Genomic DNA, 17108 nt, shown 5'->3' on the forward strand with positions numbered 1-17108 from the left:
TGATCACAACTGGTCCTATTAAGGGTTGTGGAATGAAACTTGCAATTTCAACATGGGATGGTGGTTGCATGCGGTGTAACTGATCTCATCTTCCCAAAACCCACTGTGTTAGATGTTATTCAAAGATGGAAAACTCTAGATGTTACCTCAAGGAAAAATGTATGGATGGCCTCACAAACCTCACAGAGAACATATTCAACAAACCATAAAGAGGATAGTTCACACATGTCATTTTTAGAAAACAGCACAGAGCATGTTCAAAAGGTCACAGAAAAATCTGTTAGCATGTCAACCACCAACAGAGAACTGCACAGCTTGGAGTTCAATAGCAGACAAGTACCTGCACTTAAGCTCAAATGAAAGTTACTGATACAACCAAAACAGTTTGGTGTGGTATTTTGCTAACGTTAATGGACTCTAAAACAGTGGAAGATGGTGCTAGTGAATGATGAATCTTGCTAAACAATGTTTTGTTCTGATGATACGTGTGAGTAAGATTTCCTGGACAGCGTTTCCTGTTAAAGTGTAACATCTCAACCATGAAGTTTTGTGGAAGTGATATGGCACTATTTTGGGCTTTAGTCCATTGGTTGCAGTGCTTGAAACCATCACATCCATAATCTAATTGGATGTTCTGGATAAACATGGACTAACTACAATGTGGAAGTACTACACAAATGGACCTATCAGATTCCTCATTGGCAGTCCTCTAGCAGTTGAAGATAATACCTGTCCAAAATAGATAATACCTGTCCAAAATAAGACAACTAAAGTTAAAAAAATTACTTTAATGCAAAGTATGCAAAAATCACTGATAAATACAAAAACTTGTGCCGCAGTTAATCAAAAAGGACCACATGTTATGAAAGAGAAAAAAAAAAAAAAAACATATTACATTGCACAGGTGACAACAAACTAAAGTCAATTCAGTAATTTGGGATAAACACTTTATATATATATGTACAGTGGATTCTGGTTATTTGGGCCACCAGTTAATCGGGGCAGCCATTTATTTGGAGCAAATCTTAAAAAACAGAAACTAATTGCGAAAATAGCCAGGGTTTACTTCGCTTAATTGGGACAGCATGCCGTTTAATCGGGGCAAGAGACTGCAGCACTGGAGATTACCCTACGATTGTCTCCGATGGTACCACATGGTTCGGTCGAAATTCTGGAGGTCACAACCATAAAACAAAAACAATTGGCAGTTACCTGTTTATTGGGCTTTTCTGTTAGTGAACTTTATCATAAATGGTAAACTCGATCTTACTGAATTTGCGATAATAGCTGGAATTATTATGGTGAAATGTGTTTAAACTTCCATGAAATCTTCAATCATATAAAAAAATTAATTTTCAGATCTTCTCTTCATTCCTATTTTTAAAGCTTTGTAACTCGTTACTCCGTTCTCACTTGTGCGTATCGTGTTACTTGCAATTTGTGTATGTATTCTTTGTTATTGATTGCTTATCTTTTTACTGTTTTAAATTTTAACCCCCACCCACAAATGTCAGTGAACAGAAATGTCAGTATGTACATATTACAGTACGTATTAATTATTCCGATTATCACGTATATTCTTCCGATTTTCACGTATCATTTAATTTTTTAATTGGTAAGGTAATAAAGGGTAAATTTGTGCTTAATATATCTTTGCTTTTATGGCCTGTGGACAATATTCCTCCTATTTTCGCTAATTAAGCAAAGATATATTAAGCACAAATTTACCCTTTATTACCTTACCAATTAAAAAATTAAATGATACGTGAAAATCGGAAGAATATACGTGATAATCGGAATAATTAATACGTACTGTAATATGTACATACTGACATTTCTGTTCACTGACATTTGTGGGTGGGGGTTAAAATTCAATTCACAAACGTGATCACAATGACCGACGTTTACTACACATCGTACAGAATGGTACTTTACTATAGTGAGTTCGTCGTAACGTGATTTGATTGTAAAGGGGGGGGTACATTGTATTTTTAACTATTTATGTGAAACTTCGGATAATTGGGGCAGCCGCTTAATCGGGCCAAAATGCACTAGTTCCGATGTACCCCAAATAACCGGAATGGACTTTATATATATACAGGGTGATTCACTACCAGTGCGACAAACTTGCAGGAGGTGTAGGGGGCACAAAGATGAATCAGAATCACATAGCATTGCAGGGTCCGAAATGCCTTCATCATGCGGTAGAGGACGTTGAACGGGAGGTCGCGCGAACAGCGATCCCGCTGGAAGTCAGCATTTGCAAACCGTTTCTGTTGAAGAAACCAAGTAGCAAAAGTCCTCCGGAGTGGATAATCCGCAGGCTCCAATGATTGGACGCATTGCAGATGGTATGAACTCATTTGGTTTGTTGACAGTATCCTCCATACAGTGGATTGGGAAATACCCAATCGTTGGCCTATCACTCGAGTACTCGTACTCGAATTGCCTTCTGCAAGACGTAGGACATTCTCCTCATTGTCTGGCGTCCTCGTTCTTTCTCGATTCATGGTACCTCTTGTGAAACAACCAGTCTCACGTAACCTTTTGTGCACACGTGCAAAAATCGTATGATGAGGAAGCACGCCTGTGCGGGAAACGTTCCTGGTACAAGCGCAGAGTGGCGCGCCCGTTACAGTCCGCAGCTCCATACGCGAGGTGCGTGTCGGCCAGTTCAACGTTTGAATACTCGTCCATCCTACTGTCTCGGGAACCGGTTCGCAAATGCTGACTTCCAATGGGATCGCTGTTCACGCGACCTCCCGTTCAACGTCCTCTACTGCATGACAAAGGCATTTCAGACCCTGCAATGCTATGTGATTCCGATTCATCTTGGTGCCCCCTACACCTCCTGCAAGTTTGTCGCACTGGTAGTGAATCACCCAGTATATAGAGAGGGGGGGAAATAAATTTCTGATTTGATGAATTTGTGATACTGAAAAGACTCACATTCAAATATGCTTTAAATTGTAACCATCAAATGCGTGCATGACTTCAGTGGAATGCCCTGAATTACTAGGTAAAATATCGTTTAAATATGAACTCGTATATCCAACATTAACAAGAAATTAAACTTTTTAAATATCTTAAATGACTGCTGTTAACAAATGACATGTAAACTGATGTGAACATTGAGGCACTTATTTTTACTTCACCTTTTAGTGTCCCTTTACAAGTTATAAATCCATTTATTTAAAAACTAATTACATGTCTACTGTAAATCAAAACTGTCGATTTTAACTATTTGACATTATTTAAATGTGTATATTTACACTACATCTAAATATAGAAAAAAAGTATCTACATATCGAGATGCACAAGTTCTTACAATGGTATAAAATTTCATTAAAAAATCTTCAATAACAAGATCATAAATTTTAATTGTTTGCAATATTTTTAAATTCCCATGAGCCGAATTTTTACAACAGGTACAATAAACTGCAATTTAAATGACAGAAAACTTGCATAAGTTCTCATATAAGCACACAGATTGTGCAATAAAAAATTTCCCTGCCAAAGGAACACAGTGACAGCTGAGGGGTCAAATATCTTTATTACACGCACATATACATACATACATACACTGATCTGCAAGCCCAGATAGTGCATCCTGTGCCAAGACACATGAAGCACTTAACACTAGGTAATATCTTACCTTGAAGTTTTCTTCTGTCTTCCATGACTATGAACAAATATGGGACAGCCTCTAAAGCATAGTAAATGACAAAAACCGAACACTCTGAAGTGGCCAGTGCGTAAAAAAAAATTTTGAAAAAGCTTTGTTTGCAATCAAGATGGCTACCACCCGCTAAATAGTGTGAACTTTTTGGAGTTATGTACCAATGCACTATCTGCTGCCCTTGTGAATCTTTCAGATATAAATATATTTGCTTGCTTTATTATGAAGTACATTTAACTGCAATGCATGCTTTTCAGTACTATCAACGCATTTAGGATATCCAAGAGACGTGCACACAAGCCACACGAAATTGGCCAGCACGGAAGTAAAAAAAAAAAAGAAAAAAAAAAGGCACTGTTTATTCTCCATACACACACTGCCATGAGGCTTGGGCTCACATAACTGCCAATATATCACCCCTAGCATATCAGTATCTACTTTACTATAGTCGTGTTTTATTTAGTTGAGAAAGGCCTAGTGTTTGTTTTTAGGATTTTATGTGATATTTAGTGCATTGCACTTATTGTTTTCGTGGATACTGTTATCACTCTCATCAAATTTCAATCTGAAGTATGCAAATTCAGGAGGAGATGGAAAAGTTTCTAGCCTCTCATAGAAGGAATGCTGGAACAAACTGTCCCCCCCCCCAAAGTCAACATGCTTTCTGGCACAATCCACTAGCTCTTGTGCACCTCCGTAGCCAGGTGGGAAGGAGCAGCAGTGCGTAGCACACGCTTCTAGACTGGGGTTTGAGCCCGTTACCACCAAATACAGAGGACACGGAAAGGTCAGGGAATGACCTCTGCATATCCCAGAGCAATATGGCCTTAGTTGCTAATGCTCCTAAAAACCAAATAACAAACATAACAAACTAGCTCTTGTAGCCCACCCAAATAAAATTCAGAAAATTTTGACTGAAACTGGTTGCTGATTACATCTGTTGTGGTATTGTCACTTTCAAATTTCTGTCCTTTCAAGTCCTTTTTGAGATTTGGAAATGGAAAATAATCGGATGGAGCCAAATCCAGTGAGTAGTGAGGATGCTGTAATAACTCAAACTCAGTCATTGTGTGACTGTGGGTTTGAATCACAAATGCTGTGTGTGGTGGTGCATTGTCTTAATGCAAGATGACTCTTGTGACCAATTTCCCATGCCTCTTGAGCTTCATTAGCTTCAAAATGCTACACAATTTATCTTATGATAACACCTCACTCTTTGCCACCTCTGAGCTGCTCAGTGCTTTAGGTTGTTGTTGTTTAAGGGTTTTAAGACACAAGGGAGTGCTTTAGGAACTCACCTCAAAGAAACCTGAAGCCCCAGAACATTCACCACAATGTTGTGAGTTGCTCATGGGTGACGTTGAATGTGCTTCAGTATTTTTCTGCTGTCTTGAATGGCATCCACATTTACAGGTGTTGAGACAGGTCTCACACTGCAGGCATCTTCGGTACTGTTGCATCCACACTTAAATTCTGCAACCCAGTGTTTGACCATGGCATATGAAGGAAAAGATTCCCCTGATGTTTGCTGTGTGTCTTCCTGAATTTCTTTCAGTGACATTAAATGAAGGTGCTAAGCTAAATGACTTCATGGCACTTGATTCTCTCAACAGATGCCATCTTCATTCACCTCCCGCACTTCAATGCCCTCTGTAAAGGAGAAGAATATAGTTACAAACCTGAAATTTTTTGTGAACGCACAAGAAAAGTCACAGCACAGATCAAAAATATTTTCTTACAAAAAAACATTTGCATTCTATATTGGGTGAAAAACTTTTCAACTACCCCTCGTAAATAAAAGAAAATGACATTTGTTATAATTCAGCATGGTTTATGTTACTGCTTTTTTGCCTTATCACAGTTTATGCATATACATTGCAAGTGATTAAGTAACATCCCAATCGTTCTTGAACTCTGACACTGAGTGTCGAGTTACTGCTGTTGTTTTCTACAGTTTCTTTAATTGTTGGTGTTATTATTCCATGGAAGAAAGTTACTTGACATATTTTCTAATTTTTGATTTTAATGGATTTCAAGAAAGATTACAACAGTTTAATTTTTCTCAAAGAAATAGTGAACAATCAGATTAAACTATTTTCTATTGCTTGATTTTAATATTTTCTTTCTGTCCACTTCTACCATCTTATTTATCTGCTCTGCATCAATAAACAATGCTGAACAGCCATTATTGTTATCAATTAAGCTGTGTTAGCAACATCCACTATATTTTTAAAACTTTTAGCCATTTTTTTAAAGTCTTATCTATAATATTAGTATCTTAATAAAACAGTAGAACTTCTCTATTACAAACTTCTATTTAATAAAGTTCTCTATACAGGCAACTCTTGGTTTACGAATGTTCGCTATAACAAATGACAATTCATATGATTAAAGAGGCCTGTGCGCTCTGGATTCATTATTACTATTGTGGATTATTGTGGACACAGAGCGAAATGGGGACAGAATAAATAATGACAAGTTTAATATTAATTGGAAAAAACATATATATTAAATCAGATACATACAAAAGCTTTCGGTTAGTTTGTTAACCTTCATCAGTCAAACTGACAGTAAAGAGTGTAGAACTTGAGAACGTGTACTGCCAGTCATGTATATGAACTGCGTGACGTGATGGTTAATTGTTGGATGTTGAAGCCTGTGGCTGTGACACAGGTGAATGTTGCCAACATTTGTCATTCATCAAAATGGTTGCTTCAATGATAGCGTGGACACGACATCCACTGCTCTTGTTGACTGAGGTATTAGAGCATGTGATGTTCAACAACTCCAACCAGGTGCATTGCTGGTAGTGGCGGGACCTATCTACAATCACGACATTGCGGTGTGGGTCAATGTCGTGATGGGTTGACCAGATGTGTTCGGCAATTGCAGAGTGTTCTATGTCTGCTAAGCAGATGGATCTTTCGTGTTCTAAAAGACGTTTTCCGAGCAGTCTCCCAGTTTTCCCAATGTAGCAGCTAGTGCAATCACGGCAAGAGATGCGGTAGACTAGACCGCTTTGTAGTAAGATGGGAACTGGTGTTTTCACTTTAGAGATGAGGGATCGTAACTTTCTGACTGGGAGTTGTATGCATTTAATCCCATGTGATTTTAGGACCCTAGAAACCTGTTGTAATAGGTTTGGGTAGTATGGGATAAATGCACTTGCGGTTGAGTCATTACCTTGGATGTTCCTATTAAAATGCACTACTTGCTTGATGTTTGTGGATCAGTCGGGTACGGGACATGATACTGCCATGGGGGATGTCTTTGTGTGTGCGCGCAATGCAAGGAGTGTAAGGAAATCAGGCGACAACTCAGCGTTGTTATGGGCCTATATGAGAGCTTGAAGGACAGGGTGGATGCCCTCGAAGGATTAAAAGTGAGGGGCCCATCAAGCTCTCAGCTGCCCACACCAATGCCAGAGCTCGAACTTGGTCATCACGCAACACAGCGGCAGCCCCCAAGGCAGAATACGCTGGTCCCAAAGGAACTAGTAGTTGTTGGTGACTCTATTGTCAGGGAAACAGAAAACATGCTTTGTAAAAAGGATAGGTGGAACAGGACCAGGGTATGTCTGCCAGGGGCAAAGGTTGATGCATTGTAGAGCGAATATCATCTTTTAAGGGCACAAAAGGTGATATAGTTGTACACGTTGGCATTAATGATATTAAGAGTAGGAGACCGGCGGAATTACTTAACAAGTACAGGTAACTGTTGAAAAAAAGCCGTGAATTAGGGTTGAATTTGAAAGTGTCTGCAATTCTGCCCAGACACGATAGGAGGAGTATATGATGAGAGCCCTGTTGATCAATTCGGCCCTGGAAAGATTGTGCAAGGCTCAAGGGGTAGAATTTTTTTCAGCCTGGTCTGTACTTGTTAACAGGAGAAACTGCTTCTACAGGGATGGGATACACTTAAATAGAAAGGGTGCAAGAATGTTTGCTGATGCTATCGAGGCAGTGTTAGGTGGGTCGGAAAACTGCTAGATTGGGGGGGATACAAGGACTAATAGATTAACAGTAGGCACTGGCAGAGGTGAAAGTGATTCTTGCACTGCTTCTATTGGAATGAGCCGCAGCCTGAAAAATAAGATGCAGGATATTTCAGAGACTGCTGGGAATCATTGGGGTACAAGTAAACACATGGGTTGTGTTAGGGTAGCTAAGAAAATGAACAGGTGCATGTTTACTTGGGTGTACACCAATGCTAAGAGTTTAGTAAATAAATTTGATGAATTTGAGGTATTGCTCAAAACATCAAAGGCAGATATTGTGGGGATATCAGAGACGTGTCACACAGATATAAGGAATGCAGAACTGGAATTTGCGGAGTACAATGTCTACAGAAAGGATAGGAAGGGAGGAGGGGTTATGCTATTAGTTAAGAAATACATAAAATCCAGGGAAGTGAAGCCAGTCGACATTGCTGGACAGTGCAGTGTCGAGTCAGTTTGGTGTGACATAAGGATTGGGAGATCAAAATTGAGAGTAGGAGTGTGCTATAGGCCTAATGACTCTGATGAATATAATAAGAAACTGTACAGGGAAATAGAGTGGGCCAGTAAATCAGAGAGTCTTATAATGGGGGATTTTAATTTCCCAGATATTGACTGGAATTTGGGGGCTGGTCACTCACACACTAGCAAGGCTTTTGGGGATTTATTGGATGATTGTTTTCTACATCTGCATGTTTGGGAGGCAACTAGAGGGAGTAATACTCTTGATTTCATTATCAGTAGTGATTCTTCATGCATTAAGAATCTGCAGATAAATGAACCACTAGGTGGCAGTGATCAGTGTGCTGAAGTGGGATTTACTCAAAGAGGTAACTACCATTAGGGGTAAAGGGAAGGGTTATTGCTTTCGTAAAGGCGACTACGATGGACTGAGACAGTATTTAAATTCTATACAGTGGGACCAATTGATGATGTTACCAACAACAAATTCAAAATGGGAAGCATTCAAAGAACTTATCTTGGAAGCTACTAGGCTTTACATACCAACTAAGAAATATTGTTCAAGGTTTAGGCCTAAGTGGATGTCAGATGAACTAATGAAACATATGGCAGAGAAGAAAAGTGCATGGGATACATACAAATTAACACGTGGCACAGAAGCGTATGACAGATACAAGTTGATCTGTAACCAAGTTACAAAGGTGGTTAGGCAGGCGAAGGCAGATTACGAGAAATCTTTGGCAAGGGATGCAAAGAAAAACAGCAAAGAGTTCTGTACTTATGTAAACTCTAGAAGGAAGGAGATGAATCAGATTGGTACACTTGATATCAATGGGTCAACTGTTGATGATCCTGCTCAGGTAGCTAACAAACTAAATGAATATTTTGCATCGATATTCACACATGAGGAGTTATGCGAGGGGAATGCCAGAGTTGTATTCAGCTCTGGCAGTAAGTTAGAGAATCTTGTAATAAGTGAGAGTAAAGTGGAGGAGAAATTGTTGAAGATAAATACAAGTAAGGCACCTGGAGTGGATGGGATCTATCCAGTTATATTAAAGGAGGCAGCAAAGGAAGTAAGCAAACCCTTAGCCATAATTATGAGGGCATCCTTGGACTCAGGGGAAGTACCCATGGACTGGAGATGTGCAAATGTGACCCCAATTCACAAAGGAGAATCAAAGGGCGACACAAGTAATTATAGACCTGTTAGTTTAACTTTTGTTCCCAGAAAATTAATGGAGGCACTGGTTAAAGAAGCACTGCAGGATCATCTAGACAAGGCATCAGACATAGCATGGTTTTGTTAAGGGGAAGACTTGCCTGACCAATTTGATTGGATACTATGATGCAGTCACAAAAGAACTGGATGCAGGGAATAACTTTGATATTATATACTTGGATCTTAGAAAGGCTTTTGATACTGTTGCACATGGAAGACTGCTGCACAAATTGGAGCAGTGTGGCATTGGAGGCAAATTGCTGCTATGGATAAAGGGGTGGTTGAGGGGGAGAAGACAGAAAGTGGTAATTAATTGACACTGCTCATCGTGGACTAATGTTATTAGTGGAGTCCCTCAGGGTTCAGTGTTGGGTCCATTATTAATCTGTTTTCTGTATTTATAAATGATACTGATGATGGTATATCAAGGTTATTGTCCAAGTTTGCAGACGATACAAAGGTTGGCAGGGTTGTTAAGGACACTACTGACACTATGCTGCTGCAACAGGATCTGGAAAGGTTGAGCAGATGGGCTGAGAGATGGCAAATGAAGTTTAACATTGACAAATGTAAAGTACTACGTATGGGAAACAGCGACCCCAGAACAACGTATCAACTCTGTGGTACTACACTGACAGTGGTAGAGAATGAAAGGGACCTGGGGGTGGTTGTGCAGGCAGATATGAAGTTTTCTGAGCAGTGCAGACAGGCTGCAAGAGTAGCTCATGGTGTATTGCCGATGATATATAGGAATTTTTCTAGCAGGGATAAGGAGGTGATTATTCCCTTGTATAAGGCAATGGTCAGGCCACACCTAGAGTACTGGATACAGGTCTGGAGGCCTCATTTCAAGAAGGATGTAGAGATGCTGGAATGAGTACAGAGAAGGGCAACAAGATTAGTGAATGGAACCAAGGGGTGCTCTTACGAAGAAAGGCTTAAGTTTTGCAAATTAGTGTCTGGAGACTAGGCAGCAGCGAGTTGATCTGATAGAGGTGTATAAAGCCTTGAATGGTTTGAGTATGCTCAATGCTGATGGGATTCTTCGTCTTGCTCAGAATAATCACCTGAGAGGGCATAAATTCAAATTGAGAAAAGACAGATGTAGGATAGACGTGCGGAAATTTGCCTTTAGCCAGCGGGTGGTTGGTTTGTGGAACAGACTTCCATCCCTTGTCGTGGAGGTTGATAGCCTAAATAAGTTTAAGGCTCAGCTGGACAGGTATTTCGAACGAACAGAGGGGTGAAGTGGTTATTATTTTTTTTTTTTTTTTGGCTGATGCTGCATAAGCTTGCTTTCTTGCATCAAATGCCTCTACTAATGCTAATGTTCCTCTTGGTGGGATAGCCACACCTTGCAAGATCCACCTTGACTTTAGCAATCTTAGTGCGCTTCTCATCTACAGAACTAGAGTGGGTCCAGGCATGGGTTAGCAAGGTTCATGCAGTGGCAAGAAGATGGCTGCGTGCGTGTGCTGACCCATGTGATTTTAGGACACAATGTCGTGATTGTAGATAGGTCCAGCCACTACCAGCGACGTGCCTGGTTGGAGTCATTGAATATCACATACTCTAATACCTCGATCAACAAGAGCAGTGGATGTCGTGTCCACCCTATCATTGAAGCAACCATTTGATGAATGACAAACGTTGGCAATGTTCACCTGCGTCACAGCCACAGGGTTCAACATCCAACAATTAACCATCACTTCACCACAGTTCATATACATCACTGGCAGTACACGCCCTCATGTTCCACACCCTTAACTGTCAGTTTGGCTGATGAAGGTTAACAAACTAACCAAAAGCTTTTGTATATATGTGTTTTTCAATTAATATTAAACTTGTCATTATTTATTCTGTCTCCATTTGGCTCTGTGTCCGCAATAACCCACAATAGTAATAGTCACAATTCATTCAAAATTTCTTGAAGTCGCCAATAGATAGAGTTCCTTATAAAATGAAATGCCAAACGTATAGTGAACATAATTGTAAGATATTAAAAAATGTATATATTACAATAATTATAATTATACTGAACTGTTCTTGGTTAATAAAAATAATCTAGCCAGCAAAAAAAAACATTGGTTTACATGTCATGCCGCATAGAATGAAATCAGTGATTCCCCCTATTATAATATAATAGGATCATCACTTGCTTTGCCTGGGTTATCTTCGATGATCAACCATTAGTTCACTTAGGGCCTGGGAAAGGGAAGCTTCTCCATCGCAAAGATACCTGAGCTGGATAATAGCAGCACTGAACACAGCAAAAAATGTGCCCGACAAATCTTTCTTGGACTCGCATTTTGAGGAATTAACAACCGATGAAATAATTAAAATAGAGAGACATCGAAATTCTGAAATAACAGAAGAACCTGATATTCCACAACCTCCCAGTACATTTACAAGGCAAAAAATAGCAGCTTTTAAATTAATTTCGGAGGGGTTGGTAATCTTTGAAGAAGAAGATGCAAATATGGAAAGAATTGCAAAAGGGAAAAGAGGTGTTTACGACCTTCTAGCATGCTACAGTAAGATTTTTGAAATAAAAAAGAAACTAACTGTGAAAAAGGAATAACTTTTAATCTTCTATAAAAAAGTGGAAAACCCAGCTGTTTCTTCATTATTGGACACCCTTCCATCTACCTCATCTTCTCCTAGTGTCACTTCCTGTTTTATAACTCTGTTTTTAATTAAAATTAAAAAGTATATCTTGTTTTTTTTTTATAATTTTATTTTCCATAATTGCGTACATTATAATAAAATGTATTGTATAGACCATTCAATGTTTAAAAATGGCTGCTAACGTATACAATAAGTATCGTAAAAGCTCAACAAAACGTATAACAAGCATCTTGGAACAGAACTTGTTCGTAAACCAGGAGTTGCCTGTATTATGAATTTTTTCACAAAATGTTGCACCTTTAAACAAAATTACATGTAAAATTGACTGCATATAGCAAATCTATAAGGAATTTTTAAAAAAAAATTTAATTCTAAAAAAGGGAGCTCCACTTTCCCATCACTCCATCTATCCACCCTCAGAAGTGATGGATTGGAAATAATACTGCATACTAAAGATTAACTGGGTTTTCTAATAAATTTCGGGTAAATGTGGTCATAAACTTTGCAATAAATAGGCCAGATTTGTGAATTGATATTTAGTTTCAGTTACACACTAAGTAATTTTTACTTTTCCAGAAACATGTACAAGAGAAAGTGTTTAAGTGTAAATGATAAAGTCAAGATTTTTCAGAAAAAGAATATTGCCAAGAAATATCTTTTTTCCATAGATGCAAGGTTTATCTATGATTTTAAAAAATCGAGAATCGATTGAAGGAGATGGACACAGACAAAAAGGGAATTAAGTTGTGTGTGTATAAGAGGATGTTAATAAAGCTATTCTAAAATGGGTGAAAATAATATGCCAATAATTAAGCAACAAGCTCTGAAATTTGCACAGTGTCTTGGATATATAAAATTTAATGCTGGCACTGGAGTGGCTAGATAAATTTAAGAAGCACCACAGAATTGTGGAGAAAGTGTAAGTGAAGAAGATTATAACAGTTGGAGGAACAGCACCACCTTAAAGACCTTGAAAGAATAACAACCTAAGGACATTTTCAATGCTAACGAAATGGATTTATTCTTTAAATGTTTGCCTAATAGCACACTTGCTTTTAAGTATGATACATTTTTTGGCAGAAAAAAAAAAAAAAATCGCTGTGCTAATTGGAAGCATATGACAGAAAGTGAAAGTCATTGGAAAATCAAAAACCCAAGGTGTTTTAGAGAAACAAAATCATTGGAAGTTGATTTTGTTAACTAGACAAACATATGACTAAAGAAAAATCACATTAATTATTGATAACTGTCCACCACATCCTGCCAAACTTAAAAGTTTGTGAATTTTTTGTTCTTACCACCAGACGTAATGTCAAAACTCTAGCCAATGGAGCAAGTAATTGAAAGAGAATATTAATGAAGATTATCAATGCATTACAAGAACACTGAAACCTGGAAGCTACAATAAACCTTAGAGATTGCATCTCTGAATTGGCAAAAGTTTGGACAAACAATGCGAGCAAATACGCTATTCAAAAATTGTGATTTGCATTGACCACAGAAGTTGAATAACACTGGAACGAACAAGATGAACTGCCACTTTCACAATTTAGAAACCTTTGGACATTATTAGAATCGTCTGAAAAATCAAGTCACAACACTGGATGGTTGTGTCTGGGCTACAAGAGAGCATCCAAATAAAGATGAAATACTACTGAACAGTGCAAACATTATCACAAGGAAATCAATAATGATCCTGAAGATGCATCAGAACAGCCCATAGAAAAGCCACCTCATGAAGAAATGATTTACCTGGGTCCACAACTTGTGAAAATGTTCCTAATAGCATTTTTAGTGCTCTGAATAAATGTGAGGTATTTTTGAGAGAAGACAATTTTAATTTGTAATACTTGCCCATGGTAATTGAAATAAATGTACATTTATTTTATAATTAGGTTTTTATTTCGTTTTTATTTTCTAATTAGTGACAACTTCCAATAAAAAAATATATTCTCTGTATAATGAAATTTCTCTATTTATTTGGCTGTATTGTGATATATTTAAGCCTTTTAGTTTGTATATTTTATTAAATAAAGTTTCTGCCAAGTCAGTCGGTGTTTGTAAGAATTTATATGCATCTTATTCCTGATCTTAGAGGGTTCTTTACTCATATACTAAGTGGCCATTTTGTAAATTTCTCTAAGCGACCATATATGTTCATGTGTAAGTCAAGAAAAATGGGTGTTTTCAAAATGAAAAGGTGCAGGGTTGCATTATAAAGTCATGTCAGGTCAGGTCTCTACCTATGAAGAAAAAATTTGTTAATAACTTAATTTTTTTATAGTATGGGAAAAATCCATCTTGTTCTCAGTTCTTTACAGAGTGAGTGTGATACATAGATTATTGCATATCTAATCACTACTAATTTTTGTTGCTCAAATCAGATGACAGTCATGCATTTCTTAATTTTTATAGTAGCTACATTTGTTGTTGTTGTTTAGTAGTCAGAAATTGATATTAAATGCCTTTCTTTTTATCAGAAGTGTAGTTTTGCATACAGCCATATTGTTATATACCAAAATATATAAAATCAGGCAGCAGCTAATGCTCTCAAAACACAATTTTCTAATATTGACTTATACAATAGTCAATGCATTTTCTGCCTTCCCAAGTCCCATAACTAAGGGTTGACTTATACTTAAGTATCTACAGTATCTTAATTTGAAATGCTTAATTTTTCACTGTGAAATGGTTGCCAGTGGCCATTATAACCAGCTATTGATTAGGAATGTTCTTGCAGCAATTTAGAGACTTACACATTCACAGCTCTTCAGCATAAAATTAATATCATATATTGTAATAGCTAAATACCCTCATCCTCAAATTCTGAGCATTGATCTTCAATCCAGCATACATCACATCCACGTAGAGGTCATTACTGTTAGATATGTTGAGGAATGTTATATCGACCAATATCCACACATCTATTTTGCAACAGTCATTCTTTAATGTTCCCTTGCTAGTGTGTGTCATCTCAGAAAGGGTAAAGATGCTATCAGTATTTAGTTTAACATAACCCTTCAATTAGGTTTCCAGAAGAGAACCACATTCTTTATTGGTAAAAATAATCTTTTGTGTCCCCAATTGATCTTGCTGCTCCTCTCTGCACTATTGAGATATTTCTCAAAATTTTCAAGGGCATCTAGAAAAACTAGTAATAATTGGGTTCAAGAAAGGTAAATTATGAGTAAAATTTTCTTAATTTTTTATTCTTTAAATTTATTTATTAAAATATTTTACTTTTAGAGCCAAGAAGCAGGTGAAGACCTTTTGCTGAAGCAGTATAATATGGCACAAAGAATTAAAGAGCTAAGAAGCAACTAATTTAGTTTTTCGGTTTATGCATCGTTTCATGTACTATTGAATAAATTACAATAACAATTATTAGTATATGTAATGATGTGTTGCTTTTATATACTGTTTAAACACACACTGATGAGAATTAAAGTTGTACTATTTTGAAGGGTGTATGGGAATTCTTCATCATATACATGTGATATTCCATGACAGTCCAAATGAATACATTGCAGTTAATGGAGGAAGCAAAAGCCAAACAAAAGTTAGTTCAGCATATTCTTTATTTAATACTAACACTGATATAGTCACTTATTTAGAATGCAATTGTAATATGCTGATTGAACTTTTAATTTTAACTCCTCCCCTTTCACCAAGCCAAAACTGACTTACCTTCCTTTCATATTATCACAGCAAGATGATGCTGTCATAATAGTGAATGGCAGGTCCTTAGATTATCACATGCTCATCAGATCTAACAAAGTAGAAGTGTTGAAATTTATCCCTGCACTTAGGAACAAATTCGAATTAGGGTAACAACCTGCAAACAGTACATATAATCATTTAGTTATTAATTTAGTCAATATTCTGTAAAGAAAAATTGGGCCAAGAATGAATCTGGCTATGATGCTGCACTAAACCAGCCACATTTTAAGACAGTTGCTATCAAGGCATGTTGGTTAAAATTAATTACTGGGTATTGGCATTACCACTAATTTCATTAGACCTGGATGTTTTTTTATTGTTTCTCTTGCTGAACTTCCAAAACATTTTCATTTTTATTATATCCATGTCCTGAGACTTTTTTACATCTTAATACTGACACAGCTGATTTTCGTTTGAACATACACCATTTTTTTTTTTTTTTTTTTTTTTTTAACAGCAATTCAGTTTTAACAAAAAAAATTATAGTAACATAAAACCATCTCTGGTAAATTGCAGCAATTCCCTCGGGACAAACACCAATAAATTGATCTGTTTTTGTTTTTACCTTGTGGTGTGGTAGCATTCTAGTTTGTCATTGTCTGCATTCATGTTTTTAACTGAGCTCCCCCCCCCCATTGAGGGGGGAGCTCAATTCCTGAATGTGAAAAACAAGGGGTATGCAAATATTCTTTTTCTGTTTGTCATTTACCTCCATGGCAGCTTAATCAGCATGATAAATCATAATCTGGCACCCATTTGGAGAGGTCTGGGTTTGATTCTTGTTGCCAGCTGGCAGGATTTCGAAAGTTCTCTTAGACTGAGGTGCTAACTAGGTGATCTCAGCTAGTTAGAGCCTCAGTCTAAGAAAGAGGGAGTGGTCCCCCCCCAAGTTACTCCAGGTTTTTCAACCATCATAACATGCAAATCAGCTCATGAACACACTTCTCTGGTGCCATTATTAATGCTATTTGCTTCCCCCCATCCTTTCCTTCCTTAGCCATTATAGTAAAAGGTGTGCTTCGGAGAATTTATTTGCATTCTAAGCATTCATGATGATTTTTGCAGATCTCTCCCTTTTATAAACCAAAACACTGCATATTAGATTTTAAAATTGAAAGATAGAGAGAAAGTATTATACTGACTGGGAGAGGTTCAATGAGAAGTACCTGTGGCTCACACTAGTATTACAGAATTCCAACTCATCACCAACAGATTAAATATGAATGCCATGTATGCCTGCCATAACAACTAAATGTTAACACTCCTCTTGCTGTGTGGGGCGCATTATAGCCTCAGTTGCTGATGCGCCAATAAAATACAAACAAACTTGCTGTGTGGCCTCAGGTGACATGTACTCATAAAGTTCTGGCAGCAGCTATTTTTCCTTATAGTTACAAAAT

The 17108-nt window shown here is 37.5% G+C and overlaps 1 protein-coding gene across 1 annotated transcript in view; it reads left to right on the top strand.

Annotated features, from left to right (window-relative positions):
• Positions 1 to 15412, top strand: part of LOC150083042 (uncharacterized) — a 328847-nt gene extending 313435 nt beyond the window's left edge. Inside the window, exon 13 of the mRNA XM_090376992.1 lies at positions 15235 to 15412. Coding sequence (XP_090233118.1) covers positions 15235 to 15312 — 78 coding nt within the window. The 3' untranslated portion in view covers positions 15313 to 15412. The remainder of the gene's footprint in view (positions 1 to 15234) is intronic.
• The last annotated feature ends 1696 nt before the right edge of the window (positions 15413 to 17108 follow it).

The sequence above is a fragment of the Mastigoproctus giganteus genome, chromosome 7, assembly GCF_048544385.1.
Source record: "Mastigoproctus giganteus isolate SK-2022 chromosome 7, ASM4854438v1, whole genome shotgun sequence".
Classification (NCBI taxonomy): Eukaryota; Metazoa; Arthropoda; class Arachnida; order Uropygi; family Thelyphonidae; genus Mastigoproctus; species Mastigoproctus giganteus.